An 18,840-nucleotide genomic window follows, 5' to 3' on the forward strand; every position below is an offset into this window, starting at 1 on the left:
AGCAGCAAGCGTATTATACAGAAGCAACAACAGCAGCAAGCGTATTATACAGAAGCAACAACAGCAGCAAGCGTATTATACAGAAGCAACAACAGCAGCAAGCGTATTATACAGAAGCAACAACAGCTGCCGACTTTGCTCCACATGAGGGTGTGCAGAAATGGAAAGCTGCTACTAACATACAAGCAGGTGGAAAGAAGGCCCCTGTAGACACTCACCTGGTTAGAGTTGCAGCCTGCTGTTGCTGTTGCTGTTGCTGCGGCTGCTGCTGTTGCTGTTGCAGCAAACGCTGCAGCTGTCGTGGCTCCTCTTCGGTCTGTAGCAGCGGCATGTTGACGACGGATGTCTCGGTGATTTCCCAGTCGTCATCGCTTGCCATATTTGTTGCGAGACAGGCAGCAGCAGCTTCTGCCGCCTCCAGGCATGCAGCAGTGGCAGTGCTGCTGGCAGATTCAACCCTCTTCGAATTGCTGTTGCTGCTGTTTCTGCCTTGTGCAGCGTCGAGAGGAACCTCAGAAATCTCTTTCCCGCCTGTACCTGGAGGGCAAACTTTTCGACGCGTAGTCATACGCTGACTCTGACGAGCTTTGTCGGTGCTGTTGCTGCAGTTGCCGCTGCTGGCGATGCTGTTGCTCGTGAAGGCCGATGTCGATGTTTCAAAGGGAGATCTGTCGACAGCAGTTCTACGCGCGCAGTTGCTGCCGCTGCTAAGCGTGCCGTAAGAGCAAGGAGAAGCTATCAAATAGGCTTCCTGCTCCGGCAAAGGCCTCGTTGCAAATCCAGCAGCAGCATCAATAGCTATTGCAGCATCAATAGCTATTGCAGCATCAGCATCGGCAGCAATTGTAGAAGATGCCTCTACGCTTGCTGCAGATGCGCTTTGGAGCGCCTGCTCAGGCTGCTGCTGCTCGTTACGCTGCTGCAAACAGACAGTCCTGTTGTCTGGAAGAGGGAGTTGAAGCGCGTCATCGGCTGTCTGACAGAGGACAGGCGTATTTTCTGGGAACGGTTGGGTAAGTGTCAGCTTCTGCACTTGGCATCCTTCTAGGGGGGGACTATTTTGGACGCTTCTAGATGAGGCATCGCCTTGCGAGTTTTCCTGCGCTGTTTCACTCAGGCCGCCTCCAGCAGATTCTTCTTGCTCCTGCGGCTGTAGGCGCGCAAGAAATTCCGAATAAGCAATGCCGTTCAATCCCTCAGCCGTCGACTCGCTGCCAGCACAGGCTTGCGCAGCTGTTTTACTTCCAGTGCCCAGAAGAGTCGAAAGTGGCCTCCGATTTGCTGCTGCAGCGAAAGAGGCAGAACCGCTGCTGCACACTGCGAGGACGTCTTGATCTGCTGCTTTTGCTGTGGCATCTGCATTAGGGCTGCTGCTGCTGCTGCTACTGCCACAGCTGCTGCTGCTGCTGGTGCTTCTGTATCGGAGGTCTCTGATGATGGCTGTATAGTGACCAGAGGCTGCTGATGCGCCTTGATGCTGCAACACTGCGAAAAGCCGGTACGTGCTCGCCAGAGCCGTTGCTTCCGAAAGAGGCATGCAACCCCCCAAAGGCACTGCAGCCACAAGCAACACACAGCAGCAGCAAACAACGCGCGCCTTAGGGGCTGTCTGTCTGCGTATATATTTACATATATATATATATATATGTATACCTGTGTTGTGTGTGTATGTGTGTGTGTTTGATAGCCTCAAGGCTCGCACGCATGCATGCATCTAAGGACAGCCGGAAAAAATTCACAAACACAGAGGAGAGCGGCAAATCCTTCAGCTGCTCTTGCACGAAGGCAGGCAGACAGACAGACAGGTAGGTAGACAGGCAGGCAGACAGACAGACAGGTAGGTAGACAGGCAGGCAGACACTCGAGGCACTTGTTCGCGCAGGAGAGGCCGCATAGCAAAGATCCTAAGCCACAGCATCATGCGGCTGTATTCAGAGCCAACTAAATCAACAGGAGACGATAGCCGTTGGAGTAGGGCACCTGGAAGAACGGAGAAACGGGAAGCATTCAGAAGAGGGATACACAGCAGCAGGAAAAAGCTTTTTCGCGCGCAAAATTAACTGACTTGAGACTCTGCAGTTTTCTGCAAGACACGGCTTAAGATCCAGGAGCAAAGGCACTTCGAGCGCCTCGTGCAACTTCCGACGAGCCACTTCTCCCGTGTGCTTCCGCACATCTATGCTGTAGCGCAGTACCACCACCTTCACCAAAAGCCAGAGCAACACACACCAAAAGACACTCCAAACATTTAAAACGCAGCCTCCAGGTGCCCCGCTGCCTCTGTGTTTGTCTGTCTGTGGGTGTCGCAAAGCAGCGAGATTGCCAGCAGCGTATGTGTATGTGAATCTTTACATATATATGATGTGCATGTGAATGTGTATGTATATATGTGTAAATATGTGCATGCGAATGTATATACGATGTGTATGCGAATGTGTATGTATATATGCGTAAATATATATATATATACGTGTGTGTGTGTGTGTGTGTGTGTGTGTGCGTGTAGCTGTGAAAAAGCAGGGGCAGACGGTAAAATCACGGCGCAGCAGGGAAGAATCATTTTTCGTGTACGTGTGTGGAGGCGAGGCTGCCCGTCTCTGTCTCTCTCTCTCTCTCTATATATATATATATCCGCTTCTGCCGCGTGCGGTATTTGTTCAATGAGGCATGCGAACCTGCAGGTAAGGAGGCAGCAGAGAGAGCTGCAGCCTCTTTTTAGCTTCGCGCTTGACCATACAGCGCGGGCAGAAGTACTTGGCATCTCCGCGAAGTTGTTCTGTCCGCTGAAACTGCCGAGCCATATCCTCCCCTAGCCTCCAGTTGCTGCGTTCCGTTGCGGGTGGAGGTGTTGCTGCTGTTGCTGCTGCTGCTGTTGCTGCTGCTGTTGTTGCTGCTGCTGTTGCTGCTGTTGTTGTACCTGCTGCTGTTGTTGTGCCTGCTGCTGCTGCTGTTGCATGCCCTGCGAAAGATCCTATGAAAGGCGCTGGCGGGGGAAGTGGCGTTAAGAGGCTATCGACATGACTGCCTTCGTCGGCAGAGGCACCTCCTCCCCCTGTCGCAGCCATGGCTTGCACAAAGTGCTGCTGCTGCTGCTGCAGTGCCTGATGCTGCTGCGGATGGCTTGTGCTCTTAAAGCCTCCGTGTCTCTCTCTCTTGGTGCCAGTGGTGCGTCGGTTCCCTTGTGGCAGCAGCAGGAGCTGCTGATGCTGCTGTTGCTGCTGCTGCTGCTGCAGTGCCTGATGCTGCTGCTGCTGCTGCTGCTGCAGGAGCTGCTGCTGCTGCTGCTGCTGCTGCTGCTGCAAGCCGAGCCCTTCGTTGACGTCGTCACCTGCAGAGGCTGCGGGGATGGCCGTCGCAGTTGCTGCTGCTGCTGCTGCGGAGGGGGGAGGGGGGGGGGATGGTGTGTGTGGCTGCGCTTTTTCGTCCTTATTGCCAGACTTCTTTTCATTCTTGTGGCTGCAGCTGAGCTGGTAAAACGTCTCCTCCCGAAGGCCGGTGTAACCACAGCTGCGGCAAGACACAGCTTGCAGATGAGCTCCCCGAAAAAGGCTTGGCAGAAAATTCCACGGGCTGCTGCTGCCTCCTAGCTCCTCCTCAAGCATCTCTAACAGACGATGTTGCAGCTCGTTCGCGTCCTCCTGTGCAGCAACCGCACATAATCAAAGCCTACAAAAAGCGGTCCATCAAGTGTGAGCGCGCTAAAAACAGAGAGAGAAGGCAGCCGCGAGGGAGCACTGCGTCCTTTGAAGCGGCAGCCACACGAACGACCAAACGACACAACATGCCCAAAAGCCTCACCTGGCAAGACACATCATCCGCAAGAAGCTCCGCGAGAGACTCCGGCCGAACTGCCGCTTGAACGCCACACTGCAGCAGTGCAAAAATCCTCTGAAGCTCCGCAACAAGAGCATACTTGCTGCTGCGTAGCCACCTGCATGCAGAAGCAGCGCTCACCTCATCCAGAGCCAACGCAGGCGCACTGCTGGTATTTTTGTTATTGTTGTTATTACTGCTGTTATTACCGCTGTTATTACTGCTGTTATTACTGCTGTTATTACCGCTGTTATTACTGCTGTTATTACTGCTGTTATTACCGCTGTTATTACTGCTGTTATTACCGCTGTTATTACTGGTAGAGGCATTATACGACGTTTCCCGCTTCTCCTCCTCAGCACTTTCCAAAGCAGTATGTCTAAAAGTGCATGGCGCAGAGTTGTTTGCAGGTGCTAGACTATCTCCGTTCGTGAGGACTGTGGGATCGTGCGCTCTATTGATTTGAGGAAGCGTGTGTCGCAGAGCTGCATCCATCTCCATTGGACGAATTGCCGAGTCGCACTGCGTAGGCTGCCCCTGCGCAGGCGTGGGGGTGCTGTAGGGAGGTTCATCATCGAGACAGATTACCCCATCATCGTCATCCCCCGGCGGCTGCTGCTGCATCTGCACTTGCTGCTGCTGCTGCTGCTTGGCGGTGCTGCTGCTGCCTTGCGATTCTGCATATTTCAGCTGCTGCAACGTGGGTAGCAGCAGGAGAGCTTGACGGAAGTGGACGTTCATATACAGTGCCTGAAGAAAGACGTTCATATAACACGTGGCTCCCAGATTTTCCAATCCAACGTACCGTCCAGAACGCAGCATGCAGCCGTTGATGTCTTCTTCCTGAAACTGCTGCTGAACAGCAAGACTGACGCCACTTGTCTTAATACCGCCACCATCGCCGCCTACGGGGCCTCCTTCTTGCTGCAGATTCTGATGCTGATTCTGCAGATTCTGATGCTGCAGATTCTGCAGATTCTGATGCTGCTGCCTGCAGCACGCTGCAAACCACCGAACGTTGCTGGCAAGCTGACTGTCAGTCTGCTGCTGCAGCGCCTCCTTCGCTTTCCGAGAGTCTCTACTCCCCCCGTTCTTGCTGCTGCTGCATCCCCGTCCCCACAAGCCGCTTTTGAACTCCCCCATGCCATACACGGAGAAGGGGTGACACTCTATGTGGACGTCCTTCGGCACAGAAAAACCGACGCGCAGATTGTATGCAAACACCACATCGCTGAAACAGCACTGTTGCGGAGACAGCTGCGAAATCTGCTTGATCTCTGGAATGCAAACAGCCTGCAAAGTATGGCGTCTAGGCGGGGAAAGGCCCCCCTCTTCAGAGGCTTCAATGCCTCCAGCAGCACGTGTCGGCGATATTTGCCGTGCAGTCAAGTCGGGAGATCCTCCTCTTGCATCTCGCATGCACTTTGCTACCGCTTGAGCCGCTGCCATGGCGGCAACTGGAGCGCTGTCAGCGTCTGCAGTTTCGCCTTCCTCTTGCCATCGCACCACACCAACTTCTGCAGGGGCTGCTGTTGCTTCTGCTACAGCAGCAGTTTCCTCTGCTGCTGTTACTGCTACAGGAGCGATTACTTCTGCCGCCTCGCTAGGTTCTGCATTGCAAGCAGACGCTGTCTCGATGGATGCTGCGTTTTCCCCGGATTCAAATGGGCTGCTGCTTCGACAAGAACCCTTCTCTACTGCTTCTGCGGCAACAGCAACAGCAGGAGGGTCCTGCGAAAGATGCATCGAGTTATGCTGCACTGCGAGTGGATAAGTTGGTTCCTCTGGAAATATTCTCCCTTCTACAAGAGGATCATGCTGAGATACGCCTCCAACGCTGTCGAACCCTTTTGATGCACCTGTTTTTATAGCCGCTGTTTCTTCCACAGGATTGCACGGGACCGCACTGTACAGCAGCGGGATATCCCCCTCACTGCTGTTGCTGCTGCAAGGATCTAACGCAGAAGCAGCGGCTGCAGCATGAAAGACTGGTGCTGCTATCACGTGCTGCCTGGGTGCAGACGCCATCCTGCATGAGGACGCCTGCTGCCTCTGCTGCTGCTGCTGCAGCTACGGTATGCGTATAGCATCGCAGACGGATCAAACGGCTCCTACAGCAAAACACAAGCTGCCTCTGCTTCTGTTGCTGCTGCTTCTGCTTCTGTTGCTGCTGCTTCTGCTTCTGTTGCTGCTGCCTCTGCTTCTGTTGCTGCTGCTTCTGCTTCTGTCTCAGCTTCTGCTTCTGCTTCTGTCTCAGCTTCTGCTTCTGCTGCAAATGACGTGAGGCGACTTGAAAGGGGCTCGCAAGTAATTGGAGAGTGCCTGCTGCATGCGTTGCATAAAGAGGAGGAGCAGCAGGAGGAGCAGCTTTCCTAATGCCGATTTTGCGTGACAAGCGCACAGAGACATTTGTTGCCCTTGCCTTCTCCTGCCTTGTCTTGGTGCTGCATCAGGAGGCGGGGAGACAGCAGCGCAGAAATATGATGAATGGCTTCTCGTGGTCTGTTGGGCACGTGGTCGCGGCGAAAGTGGTGGCAGTGATCGCAGCTGCATGCGCTCCAGCTGCTGTTTTTCAGTACGGCAATATTGCGTCTTTGAGATGAAGCATTCAAGGCCGTGCAGTGCCTCCTGCAGCCTGTCCGCAGCAGACGCCGCAGCGGACGGGTAAGCCGCTGCCGCAAGCACTACCCTCGAGAGCAGCACTCCCTCCGTTAATTTGAGTGTCTACGCCCCTGTGGCAGCGGCCGCAGCCAGGAGAAGCAAGAAGATGATGGACTTGGGAGAACGCTGCAAGAGGACTTGCCCGCAGGAAGTGTTTCCGCAGGCGCATAAGGTCGGGAGGGGCCCTCTCTTTTCGTTGGTAGGGGCCCCCCTGGGCTGGTGCGGCGGCAGCTGCGATGAGCAGGCAGGCGTTGATCTGCCTTTTAATGGATTGCACTGCCAATATCTGGCGACAAAAAGCGTTCCATATTGGGTTTAATCTCTAAATAGTGTCTGTTTCGCGCGGCATTGCCACGCACGGGTAACCTAGGCAGCTAGCAGCTCTCTACCGTGCCCGCCCACGAGGGGGGCAGGGAAGGGGGGAGGGAAGGTAGGTAGGGGCAGCTAGGGAACGGGGGAGCTCTCACTACTCGCAAACCTCTCTCTTTAGCACCCGCAGGTGCACCTACTTGGCGGCATTGGACGCTAAACTCTGTTGCGTTACATCGTGTGTCTCCTATGTTCGACGCGCCTCGGCCGCAGGAGCGACGGAGGCGCAGGCTTTTTACGCGCATTCCAGCAGTCAGGTTCGTCCGACACGGTTCAATCTGTACAGTGTGTCTATGTGTAACATCCCTGTACAGTGGGGTAATCGCTGAGGGGAGCCAAAAGCAGGGGCAGGGGTGTCGCTAGTGCACCATCCTGCAGATGCTGAGTGCCCTCTTCCCCCCCCTTTCCTGCCACCCCAACACCCACATCCGTAGATGTAAGAAGCATGCGCTTAGGCACTAAGTACTGCGCGCCTCTGTGCCGTGCTCGAGAATTGCTAAGTTGGCCTCTCTCGTTTCGCCGTCACGATTATCCCGTGTTTCAGAATACAGTTAGGTCGCTCCGGTATGTAAGAAGGATGCATGTGGCTGCCTCCTGAATGGCGCAAGGCGCTAGTGGGAGCTACCGAATGCTGGGAAAATGCTTATGAGAGCGCGCACCCAAAAAGCTGCCCGTATCCTATTACTTTGGACCCCTGTTACGCGAGGGGGAGCAAAAAAAATGGAAACAGCACTCACTAGCTTCTTACTAAGTTTGTACGGGGTTGTGGTACGGCTATATATACCCTAAGTGGAGCTGAACACTGTAGGATATAGCTGCTGCTTTTTATCATTTGCTTGCTGCAGCTGCATAGGGAAGGGGCGGGGTGTCGCAGCAGCCGCACGGTTTGATGGCGTTGATGTTTTTTTTGCGGCAACTGTGTCCTCTGCTGCTGCCCTAGCAGCAAGAGCAGCGGCTAGCCGGTCCAGCTTTCTTATGAGGGCCTCATTGTCTTCTTCGGCGGCCAAGCAGCGTCGTGTTGCAGCTTCCAAGCCTGCTGTTGCACCTTGCAGGTGTTGTTGTTGCTGCTGCAGTTCCGCCTGTATGTACAAAAGGACCGCAGCAGCCGACGCTCAATGCGGCAAGCCGCTACGTGTTAGCGTTACCACTCGATCTCCCGTTGCTGCTCTCCAGCTAGACTAAGAACCATCCCCCTGTTGCTCCTTCTGCTCGCGCAGTAGCCAGCTAGCTAACCTGCAACGCTGCCTTCTCGGCCTGAAGGGCCTCCTGTCGTTGCACCCCTTCCGCATGCGCCAGCGTTAGCTGCAGCAGCACACCAGACACGGCGAGCCGGCTGTTGCGCTGGCCTCTGAGATTGCTACACTAGGCATAAGGGAGCTTGAGCCCTTACATGTGCCACGAGCTGCTCAGTTTGCTGCTGGCGTTCTTGCAGTCGCTGCTGCTTCTGCTGTAGCTGCTCCTGCTCGCGTTGGTGCTGCTCTCGCAGCTGCGACGCACAGAGCAAGACGCCATCGTGCGAATACCAGGAGGCCTCGCCTTCAAAAAGCATGTTTCAAACGGGGGCAGCAGCAGCAGCAGCAGTAGCAGCAGTAGCAGCAGCAGCAGTAAAAGCAGCAGCAGTAAAAGCAGCAGCAGGAAAGGCAAGAATTTAGCGTACTTGCTCTGCTGCGGCCTGAGCGACCTCCAAGTGTCTCTGCAACTGCCATTGCCGCTCTTCGCTCTGCTGCAGTTGCTGCTGCAGCGTTTCCAGCGACATATCTGATTTCCGCTTTTCAGCCTCAACTGCAGCCAAGGCCTAAGCAGCAGCAACAGCAGCAGCAAGTAGGCAGGCGTACTGGGCTACGTGCTGTTGCTAACACGAGCATCATATTCTAATTTCAAGCGTAGAGACAATTTCACTCAAAAAACCTGTGCTGGTGGCACGCTTGCTTGGTCACCTGCGTTTTCGCCTCTAGAATTTCCTCGAGATGCTGTCTCTGAACCAAACGCTCAACCTAAGGCACAGTAGCAATTGCACTAAAAGCCTTAGAGACAGAGACCTATCAGCTCAAATTAAAGTCACAATATAGCCGCAAAAGCATCAGCAAGAACAACGGCCCCTGCAGCCTTCTACTTTGGTATTTCTGTCTCTCTCAGATTCCTTTCTCCGCAGCTGCGCTTCCAAATCCGCTACCTGCACATCAAGAGCAGCATCATCGGTGTAATCATCAGCATCATCGGTATAATCATCAGCAGCATCGGTGTAATCACCAGCAGCATCAGTGTAATCATCAGCAGCATCAGTGTAATCATCAGCAGCATCGGTGTAATCATCATCATCATCGGTGTAATCATCAGCAGCATCGGTGTAATCATCAGCGGCATCGGTTTTATCATCATCATCATCGGTGAAATCATCATCATCATCGGTGTAATCATCAGCAGCATCGGTGTAATCATCAGCAGCAGCTTCATGCTCAGCGTCATCATCATCATTATCACGCGCAGTTGTTTTATCAGGTATGAAACGACAGAGAGGAAATGCAACTTTATGCCCCCCAGGCACGGGACCTACTGTCTGGCGCTGCTCTGCGAGGGCAGCTGCCTGCGCTTCCAGCTGTTTGCGAAGATGCCGTTCTGCTTGCTCTGATCTTGGCTGCTGCTGGGTATGCAGGGAAGAAGCGGTGAGGCTTTTTTGAGCTCTTAGTTCCTTCTCTTGCTGCAGCCTCAATGCCAGGCCTAAGCACAGAGCGCCAGCAACGCACAGCGACAGGTGCAGGGAGCAGCTGCCGATGCTGTGACGGTGGGAGCAGGCTGCTTGCTGTCGCAGTTCAAACGGCTAGCTTGATGCATTACACACACACACACCTGATAAGTGCAACTCGCGTCTCGTTGCCTGCAGCAAGCAACAGGGGCATCAGGCCCAACGACAACCATCACGTAGTAACAGCCGGGAGGATGCGCATGCGCGAAAAAACTGCAGCAAGACGTCGATTGGGGGGGGGGAAGGGGGGGAGGAAATGCCTGCATTCGCTACTCAGCCTTTAAAGAGGACTCACTGCGAGTTCTGCCTGCAGTGCAGCAAACGCCTCAGCACTCTGCAAAACGTCGTCACGCAGCAGACGCAGCCGACACACGAACAAAAATGCTCTCTAGAGACTCAAGGATCTGCGTCTGCCTGAATAGGCAGGATACAAATAGGACTCAAAAAACGCTGGCATGCAGAGAAACAGCTACGCCTGCGCTGCCCTGTACTTTCGCCCTTTATTTCTCTTTCTCTTTCTTTCTTTCTCTTTCTTTCTTTCCTTCTCTCTCTCTTTCTCTGCAAAAGAGAGGGGCCTTAGCGAATGCGAGTCGAGACATGAAATACAGGGCGATATCTATTTATCTATATTATATACATAGACACGGTGCGTTATATAGGGACGTACCGGAGATTCGAGAGCTTGGGAAGCCGCTTCGCTTGTTCTGAGACGAGGACAGTAAGCCAGCATGTGTGCAAGACTTGTACAGCCTAACCTTTGCTTCATCGAAGCAGCAGACAGCAGCAATGCAATGTATTTGACACCTTCATCGGCGAAATGCAGGGGGATTGCATGAGGCTTACGCAGTGGCATCTGGAGCGGCAGCGGGAGGCGTTGCTTGGGGCAATCCACACTGCTGCTGCACACATGAAGAGGTGGGGTCAAGCAGTAACACCCCGAAAGGCAACCATGAAAGTGGTGCGGGCACATACACACAAACACGCATACACACACAAACACGCATACACACACAAACACACATACACACGAACAAACACGCATACACGCAAACAAACACACATACACACGAACAAACACACATACCCGCAAACAAACACACATACACACACATACACGCAAACAAACACACATGCACATACATATACACATAATGAAGGAGTTGGCGAAGGAGCTGCTTACAACGTTGGGGAGGCGGCTCTGCTGCTGTTGTTGCAACAACAATGCTGCATGCTGCTGTGCAGCAGCCGCGCTTGCTGCTTGCAGCTGCTTCACAGTCTCCCGGGCCTCCTCTGTACGCCGTTGCTCTGCCTGCAACTTCATCTGTAGTTCTTCGATTTGCTTCTGGTGCCGGGAGAACAAGCGTTGCTGCCTCTCGACGTCTGGCATCTGCTGATGCTCCTCCGCCTCCGGCTGCATCGCCTTCACACAGGATCCGCATCTGGAGATTTGCTTTTGCTGCTGTTGTGGCAAATCGCACGGCTCATGCACTTGTGAGTCCTCTCAATGGCGGTGCCTACCTGGAGCTTTTGCGAGGAATATTTTAGCTGCAACGCAGCCAACGCTGCCTCTGCTGCAGTCGCCCTGCAAGGGGGAGGGGAGGAAGCAGGGGGGGAGGCAGAGAGAGTGAGACACACACACACACAGACACACACAAACACACACACACACACACACACACACGCACAAACACACGCAGTCGAATGAGCAATCCCAGTGCAGCAGCTTCCTGTCTATCTACGCCTTGCCATGTGCATGTGCAGCGGGATGCAGCGGAAGCACCAGAGGCGCTTTCAAGAGAGATAGCGAAAGACAGACAGCGACAGAGAGAACAAGAGAGGCAGAGAGAGAGCTATAGATAGATAAATTATAGACGAACAAAAAGCCCCAGCCACCCTCATCGATACACCCAAGGCAGCATATATGGACCTTCCGATGGCATGCTGCAGTGCGGCCTCCCCATTCGCGGAGCGGGCAACCCATTGCTGCAGCTCGGCAGAAATTTCTTCCTTTTCTGCCTGCAGCAGCGTGTAGCACCAAGCAGAAGACAATCTGTCGTGAGGCGCGTGCATGCCGCATCGGCCATATGACTGAGCTGCAATTGCTTGAAGGCTGCACTTTCACATCTCTCAGTCGCTGGCAGTCCTGTTGCCAACAACGGAAATGCCAGCCCAGCTGCTAGAGCCTACCTGTACCGCCTTGAGCTGCCTCGAGAGCACTCTGCACCGCTGCAGGAAAACTCGACCTGATGCAGCAGCGCCATGCATGCGTCGCACCAGCAGCCGCCGTTTGCTGCAAGGTTTGCAGCGGCCAGGGTAATTCTCGGGGGGAGACGGAGACGTAACACTTTCGCCGTCGCAAGATGTGCGCCTGTGTCTGCCGCTCCCGCCAGCTTCAGCCGAGCAGCTCTCCACAGAGTTGCGTAGAGCCTGTAGGAGCAGCAGTAGGAGCAGCGGGACGATTTAAGTGGTGCTTTTAAGCTCATGAGACGGCGCCGTCTGTCTCGCGGCAGCAACTAGGGGACAGGAAAGCAGGGGCAGGCGAAACATTTTAGGATGTCAAACCAGCAGCACCTGGTGGATCGCGTTCAGCGCATCGAAATTGTCTTTCAGCTCCTTGAGCTCTGCTTCTTTCGCGAGTAATACTTCTTGAAGCGTGGTTACTGAGGGCTGCTGCAATGCGTCCCCCTGTGGACGACGACCCTCCTGCTGGATGTGCTGCTGCTGCAGCACCTTGCCACGATGCTGCAGCAAGTCAGTGGTCGTTGCTGCTGTCGCACCTGCAGCAGCAGAAAAAGGAAGGGCAGCAGCAGCAGCGAATGCGGCAGTCAGAAGGCAGGTGACTCGCATCCGCCAGCAGCCTTCTGAAGGAGGCCGTTCTGCGCAATAAGACGACCCCCAGATCTCCTCCTAGCGGTCAAGTGAAGGGAGTTCTCGTGCGCTCTACAGGAGTCGCTCAGACGCATGCGCCTTTCTCGGGGGCAGAGAAAAGGCAGGCGGGGAGGATGAGGGTTTGCACCGTGCCGCTTTACCGTCGCGCGAAGGAGGCCTGCAGCCAACGCAGCGAAAGACAGGAGAAACGGCACGAATGTGTGTGAGGTTGTCGTCACTTTGGCAGCTGCATATCATCGCTCGCGGGAGCACAGAGTGTGTGCGTGCCTGGCGTCCTACGGGGGCTATCTCTAACAATGCCTATTTAGCTGCACAAGGGGGCAGCAGCATTCGCGCAGTGTACCTGCATGCACTTGCTGGGGATCTCCCGACATGCGCAAGACTTCTCTCAGGGCGACTCAACGACAGCCGCTGTATGCTGCACGCCTCGCGGTCTGTGTGCAGCTCGTCTCCCTGCGCTCCGTGTGTTTCTTTTGCTGCCTGATTTACGGAAGCCTCTGCAGCAGCAGCTGCTGCAGCTGCTGCAGCAGCTGCCTCCCGACGTCGTAGCGTTTGCGCAGTGGCAGAAGCCTCAGCGGCGACTGCAGTAGCCTCACGCAGTCGTTGCTGCAGCCCCCTATACCTGAGGTGTATATCCGCAGCAGCAGCACCTGGAGGGGGTGTTGACTGACTGGTCTGACCAGGGTGAAGAAGGTCTCTTGCTGCCCCCTGCAGTGTCTGTGCAGGAACGTGCAGCACGAGACTGCGCTGAAGGGAGAGAGACGCTGCAATCTCGTTTACAGCAATGCGGCAGTGTTTGCGGCAGCGGCAAGAAGGCCTTTCCGAGCGGTTAGTGGTGCCGTACGCCGCAGCTCGCTGGTTAAAAGACACCAACTCACCTGACAATGAGTGCTCTGAAGTGCGACACCGATCTAACAAGGTCTGCCAGCAAACGCGAGACAAGAGGAACGCTCTTTGCATCCAGCGTCTCGATGTAGCCGAGGGCGTCCAGCTGCTGCTGCAGACGATGAAGCCGCTGCACGTCCACCGGCTCTGAGACAGGCGCTTTTGCCCGTTCTGTTTGCTCTTTCTGCTGAGATTTTGACTGGTCTACTCGTTGCCTTGGATGCTGCTTTCGCGAGAGCCCATGACAGAAGGCCTCTGCAGGGGCAGATCTCATCGCCTTCGTGCTTTCGGATTCTGTGGAATGCTGAGGCTGCTGTTGTACGCTGTAGCTGTTGCGCCGACTCTGCAGCAGTGTCGGTGGAGGCGGGTGTGAAGCAGGGGCAGCGGATTGCCCTGCTGGAAGGAATTGCAGGGGGTTGGCGCTGCCTGCAGGTGCACTCTCAGCGAAGACAGGCTTATGGAGAGGCAAGGGCTGATCCGAGAATTGTCGCACTGACGACATACTGCTCCCAAGAGAAGTCCAGACGCAGGAGACCTGCTGCATTGGGAGCCTAGCCGCTGCTGCTACGGCGGAGGATGCTGCTGCTGCTGCTTCTGCTACAACTACTACTGGCGAGGCTACGTTGTTGTTGCTGCTGCTGCACGCGGGTGAGGGCCCTTCCACGGGATGCACGAAGATTCCAGAGGTTCCGGTCACTTGCGAAAGGCTGCTGACGTCGCCTTGACCCGTAAGCCAACCAGAAGTATCTACTGCGCCCCCAGTACTCTCCATGGTTGCCTAAGTTTCTCTTGCGCTGCTCACGAAGGATGCCGATGTTGTTGCCGCTCCCCGATCGTACACAGCAGTGCATCTTTACGGACTAAGCGCCTCCTTCTCCTGCTGCCAAGTACAGGAAAAATCCTCGCTTGGCAGCTAAGAGCAGTCTTATGTTGGTGCTCATGCTTGCTGTGGCAACACTTCGGTTGGAGCTACGCCACGACCTGGCCAGGCCTTGGACGCAGTACAGCCTAAGAAGCGCACGGCTAACATAAATTTTAAAGATGAGCGCCAGGTGAAGCTGCTCGCTTTGGGCAACAGGGGCCCGTCTAGGAAGCCCTAGGGCTGGTGTGTGTGTTTCCCGGGTGGGGTCGTTGGGAAGGAGCTTCGAAATCCTTATGTGGAAGCGACTGCTAACGGTTCTTTTCTCTGGTGTTTTCTAAAATGTTCTATACTAGAAACCGGACCCCGAATGCTTACTGCTTAGAAGTATTTCAAAGTACATGCCCGCATACAACTCTTCCCCGATGCCCTTACACCCGCCAGCAAATACGCGGAAAGCAGACGAAGCGTTGGCGTGAAGCAGCTTCTTGGCATATCCTGCGGTGGCAAACGCTTGCCAGTATTCGAAGAACATGAATTTTAAACATGTGATGCTGAATGTACTCCAGAAAGAGGGTTGCGCTAAGGAATACACAAGAAGCCCCCTGTGGGAATCGAACCCACGACCTTTTGATTACGAATCAAACGCACTACCAACTGTGCTAAGGAGGCGATGTTACGTGCAGTTCCTGCTCCTGACACTGGTAATTGTTTTCGTGGAAATTTTTCCGTACGCCATTTGTGCTGGAAGACGCGTTATTTTATTTCTAGAGTCTCGTAATATGAAAGTCGAAGGTTATTTCAAAGCCTTTTCCTTCCGGCACGCATGCCTCCCATAGGGCAGCCGCCTAAGGTGTGCCGACGGGACTCCTGCTGCGCACTCCCAGGCGTAGGAGAAGCAGAAAACGGAGACAACACAGGGAGCAGAATTTCTTAAGGGAGTATCTGAGGTGGAGATGTTTCTTAGCGCCGAGTCTGCTCGCAATTAGTGCGTCGGGCAGCGCGAGACAGGACACCCGAGTGTGAGCTGTGGAGGCTAGGCGCAGGAGGGACGACTGCTCTCCGCATCTTCGGGAGGCCCCCCTCTTCTCTTGCCTTTTGAGGTTGTTTTGCTGCGTTTCCTGGTGTCACGCGGGTTGCCAACCAACGGCGTGTCCCCTTTCCCGAAGTCTCGCAGGGACCCTTGTATTCCTTGGGGGCCCTTGAAGGTGGGAAGGGAAGCTCCCCTGGTTGCTCCTCACTTGATCTACAGCCGATGCGGGTGCCGGTAGACACCGGACGGAGTCTTCTCCGTCTTCTTCTAGGGCTCAGCTGTATCCTCGTCTATTACGAGGCCTTTCGGGAAGCTGATGGCATGCAGCTCGCAACGCTCTCCGGAAGGACGGGGGGCCTGCCTCTCACATGGGCGCCTCCGCTGCTCAAACCGCCCACAGGGAAACTTCCGCCTTCCCCTCTGACCGCTTCTGGCTATGCAGCTCCCTCCTTTGTGTCCCTCCGGAAGGCACAGCCATGCAGAGCACAGCAGCTCTCCGCTGGGCGAGCGACAGCAACACCCCCAGAAGCAGAAGCAGAAGCAGCAGGTACAACAGTGGAGGCCTTATTCCCTTTCGGATCCCCGCCTGGGCTGTCTGCGACTTCGACCGCAGATCCGCGGAGTGAAGGCGCCCTCGAGGAGGCGAAGACAGTCATCGAAAAGGAAATGTGGCGGCTGTATGCTGAACAGCAGCAACTCCCACAGCAGCAGCAAAAGCGGCTGTCTAAAGAGCAGGTCGAGCAGCTTGTCGGGTTCTCCAAGGATTACTGTAACTCGGCAAAGGTCTCCGGAAAAGTCACAGCAACACAATGCGTTGCGAAGCTCACGTAAATCAAAAATATCCCGTGTTATTTTTACCCGTAGCCCATTTACTCTCCCTTCCCTCTGCTATTAGCGGCCGTCTTTTTCTTCTGCCCAGTTCGTCCAGGATTCTCGCTAGCGACGCGCGACTTATATTCCCTTGTGCCTCCCTCTAGAGCTCGCCTCTGTCCTCCCCTTTGCCCCTTTCGCATTCTATTGCTGCTTGCCAACCGAAAGCGTTGCCTTCTGCAGGGGCTGTCTGTAGCCTCACGCATCCACACTGCTGCCTTGAGATGCTGGCGTCTGCGGTGCTCAGGAGTATCCTTCAGCAGTGCATGCGTTGCTCGTCGCACGTCTTCACCGCCTTTAGTGCAGCTCAGCACGAACCTCTAGACTTTGCGCGATGGGCTCTTGGCATATGGGAGCCGCTGATCGATGTGAAGCGCAGCAAACTTCCGGTATGGTCAGCTCTTGCCTTTGATCGTCTTTGTCTGCTGGCTAAGCGGGCTGTGTGTTGCTGGAGCCTGTTGTGGCTGCATTAGGGTTCTTTTAAAAAGGCATTTTGTGGGCGTTTACGTGGCCTGGAGCGCAGCAACAGCGGCCGGAGGTGTGGGGTTGAAGGGCTGGCAGGATAATATAAATACATATATATATATATGTATATTTACATAAACCAACGACAAGCTTTTTCGGTGCCTGCATTTATTTATGCCCCCCCATTTTTTTGGTGCTATATTCACGGCCAAAGCTGCCATCTCGTCGCTAAGCTGGCGAGTTGCTATGACCAACTACTGCCCTCTGCCCATGTGCTTGGTTCGTATAGCGTAATCGGAGTGCTCGGCTCTCTAGAAACACATCACAAGTTGCTTTCGCGCTGCGTTATTTGGGGTGTCCCTTTTGCACTGACACTGCCCTGCGTCTATGCAGCCTCTCGCGCGTGCTGCTTCTTGTGAGGGGTGTTGCGGTGATAGACGGAGGGGCCTTTCTTAGGGGCTTCTGGGAAGCACATGCCACTGCTTTTGTGTATAGGGCTCACCCGCAAGTGCAGTTAGCCGCATGCACATCTGCTGGATTGAAGAATGCTGCAGAAACCATCAAGCATTTTTGTTTTGCCTACGGTGGTATGTGTGCAAACAGGTTCATGAGACGACACTCGCGGCCCTGTCTGCACATCTGAAGGCAGGCGGCAATGCAGTGCTGTTGTCTAACCACCAGACAGAGCCAGACCCCCTTCTGGCTAGATTCATATTTCAGAAAAAGGGATTCAAGGATCTCTACGACGCACTGACGGCTGTCGCAGGATACCGGTACGCGCGCACATTTCTTGAGCCGCAAGCCTTTATATGGCGGGAGCTTTCCTGCTGCCTTTTCCTGGACTCTAAGCGAAGACGGGGATGACCCTTAATCTTACCGCAGATCGGCTTGCGCGAAGGCGCCTCGCCGGCTGGAAGTGTGTGCATGTGCATGTGCATGTGTATGAGTACATACATATATATATATATATACATATGTATATACATACCTATATCTATACATGTATCTATATCCATATATGTGTACATACATATATATATGTATATATATGTATATATATATGTGTCTAGTGTGTCTGCGTGTGTGTGACGCATGCTGCTAGAGTCCGTTCCGATTTGCTGTCGGTACCGTTTTCGATGAGCTGCAACATGATCTGCGTTCATTCTAAGAAGCATCTGTCTTCTGGAGCGGAGAGCTTAGGACAGCAACGCAGAGAAAACGTTTTGGCCATGCAGGCGCTGCAGCAACTCCTCCAAGCTGGGGGAGCTCTCATATGGGTAGCTCCCAGTGGGGGCCGTGACAGGGCGAATGAGAAGGGGGTGTATGTCCAGCCGGATCTCTTTGACAGCAAAACGGTTCAGTCCTTTGCGCTTCTTGCAAGAAAAGCCAAAGAGGCGACAGGCGTAGAGACTCTCTTCCTCCCCATGGCCGTCTACACCGCTCCCATCTGCCCGCCCCCAAAAGCAGTATTGCACTTAACGCACTTGAGCCTCTCCACTTCCCCCTCTAGTGCACTGTTCGGCTGGCGTGCTGTCCTTGCATGCGCCCTCACCAACACCCGCTTTCGTGCATGACAGGCTTCATTCCCCTCCATTCTCCCTCCTTGCTCGGCTGCCTCTCGTCTGCCCTCTTTTCCCTGTGTGTGTCGCTCCCGAAATCATTCGTTTGCTCTGCACCCTCATTAGCCTCGCCCTCTTTGGGGTGTCCGTATGAACTTCAGGTTGCCAAGGAGCTCGGCGAAGTCCGCACTTGCAACTTCTCCCCCATAGGCCTTGCCATAGGGGAACCCCTCCCCGCAGATCTTGCGCCCCCAGGCCTTACGGCAGCAGCTCAGGAGCAGACGAATGCCCTTTACGCCTCCATCGCCTCATTCCCGTGATTCAGCCGCCGCCATCACACATACATGTATGCATACATGCATACATACACATACATACATACATTCATACACATACATGTACACACACATACATACATACACACACACATACGTACACACACACACACACACACACACACAACAGCAAAAGAAAACAAGATAACAACCAACACAAAAAAAAACACAATACACTCCCTATCGCTACAAACAAAAATAGCCACACACAAACACACCTACATAAACCCCCATCACAACATCAACACCAACACATATCCGTGCTCTCCCAAAAGACCCACACTCACTAAGAACCCTGGGGGGATTCTCTTGCTTCTGTTACTTTGTTTTTTTTTTGTTTTTTTTATTTTGTTTGTTGG

At 54.2% G+C, this 18,840-nt stretch overlaps 2 protein-coding genes and 1 non-coding gene across 3 annotated transcripts; 1 reads left to right on the forward strand and 2 right to left on the reverse strand.

Annotated features, from left to right (window-relative positions):
* Window positions 1-3,203: 3,203 nt before the first annotated feature.
* On the reverse strand, window positions 3,204-7,088 carry LOC34624461 (putative transcriptional regulator cudA; the record flags this gene model as incomplete). Its single annotated transcript, XM_026333935.1, is given in 6 exon segments — window positions 3,204-3,328; window positions 3,434-3,666; window positions 3,707-4,101; window positions 5,386-5,755; window positions 6,642-6,730; window positions 6,942-7,088. Coding segments are annotated over 6 exon segments (1,359 nt in total), but the record flags the coding sequence as incomplete, so codon positions are not given.
* A 7,730-nt stretch (window positions 7,089-14,818) lies between these two features.
* Trnat-cgu lies at window positions 14,819-14,891 on the reverse strand. Its single transcript has one exon. It is a non-coding gene; the product is annotated as a tRNA-Thr (tRNA).
* A 682-nt stretch (window positions 14,892-15,573) lies between these two features.
* On the forward strand, window positions 15,574-18,466 carry LOC34622141 (glycerol-3-phosphate acyltransferase, chloroplastic). Its single transcript, XM_026333936.1, has 5 exons — window positions 15,574-16,079; window positions 16,370-16,511; window positions 17,191-17,360; window positions 17,690-18,053; window positions 18,308-18,466. Exons 1-5 carry the CDS (start codon window positions 15,574-15,576, stop codon window positions 18,464-18,466), a joined length of 1,341 nt encoding a protein of 446 aa, XP_026189721.1.
* Window positions 18,467-18,840: the final 374 nt, after the last annotated feature.

The sequence above is a fragment of the Cyclospora cayetanensis genome, unplaced genomic scaffold (genome assembly GCF_002999335.1).
Source record: "Cyclospora cayetanensis isolate NF1_C8 unplaced genomic scaffold, CcayRef3 CcayRef3_contig_327, whole genome shotgun sequence".
In the NCBI taxonomy this organism is placed as follows: Eukaryota; Apicomplexa; class Conoidasida; order Eucoccidiorida; family Eimeriidae; genus Cyclospora; species Cyclospora cayetanensis.

Coding starts and splice junctions, on each gene's coding strand:
- LOC34622141 (XM_026333936.1), top strand. CDS start 15,574: ATGCAGCTCGCAACGCTCTCCGGAAGGACGGGGGGCCTGCCTCTCACA. Junction 16,080..16,369: donor CAATGCGTTGCGAAGCTCAC/GTAAATCAAAAA, acceptor TGCGGTGCTCAG/GAGTATCCTTCAGCAGTGCA. Junction 17,361..17,689: donor ACGGCTGTCGCAGGATACCG/GTACGCGCGCAC, acceptor GCATGCTGCTAG/AGTCCGTTCCGATTTGCTGT.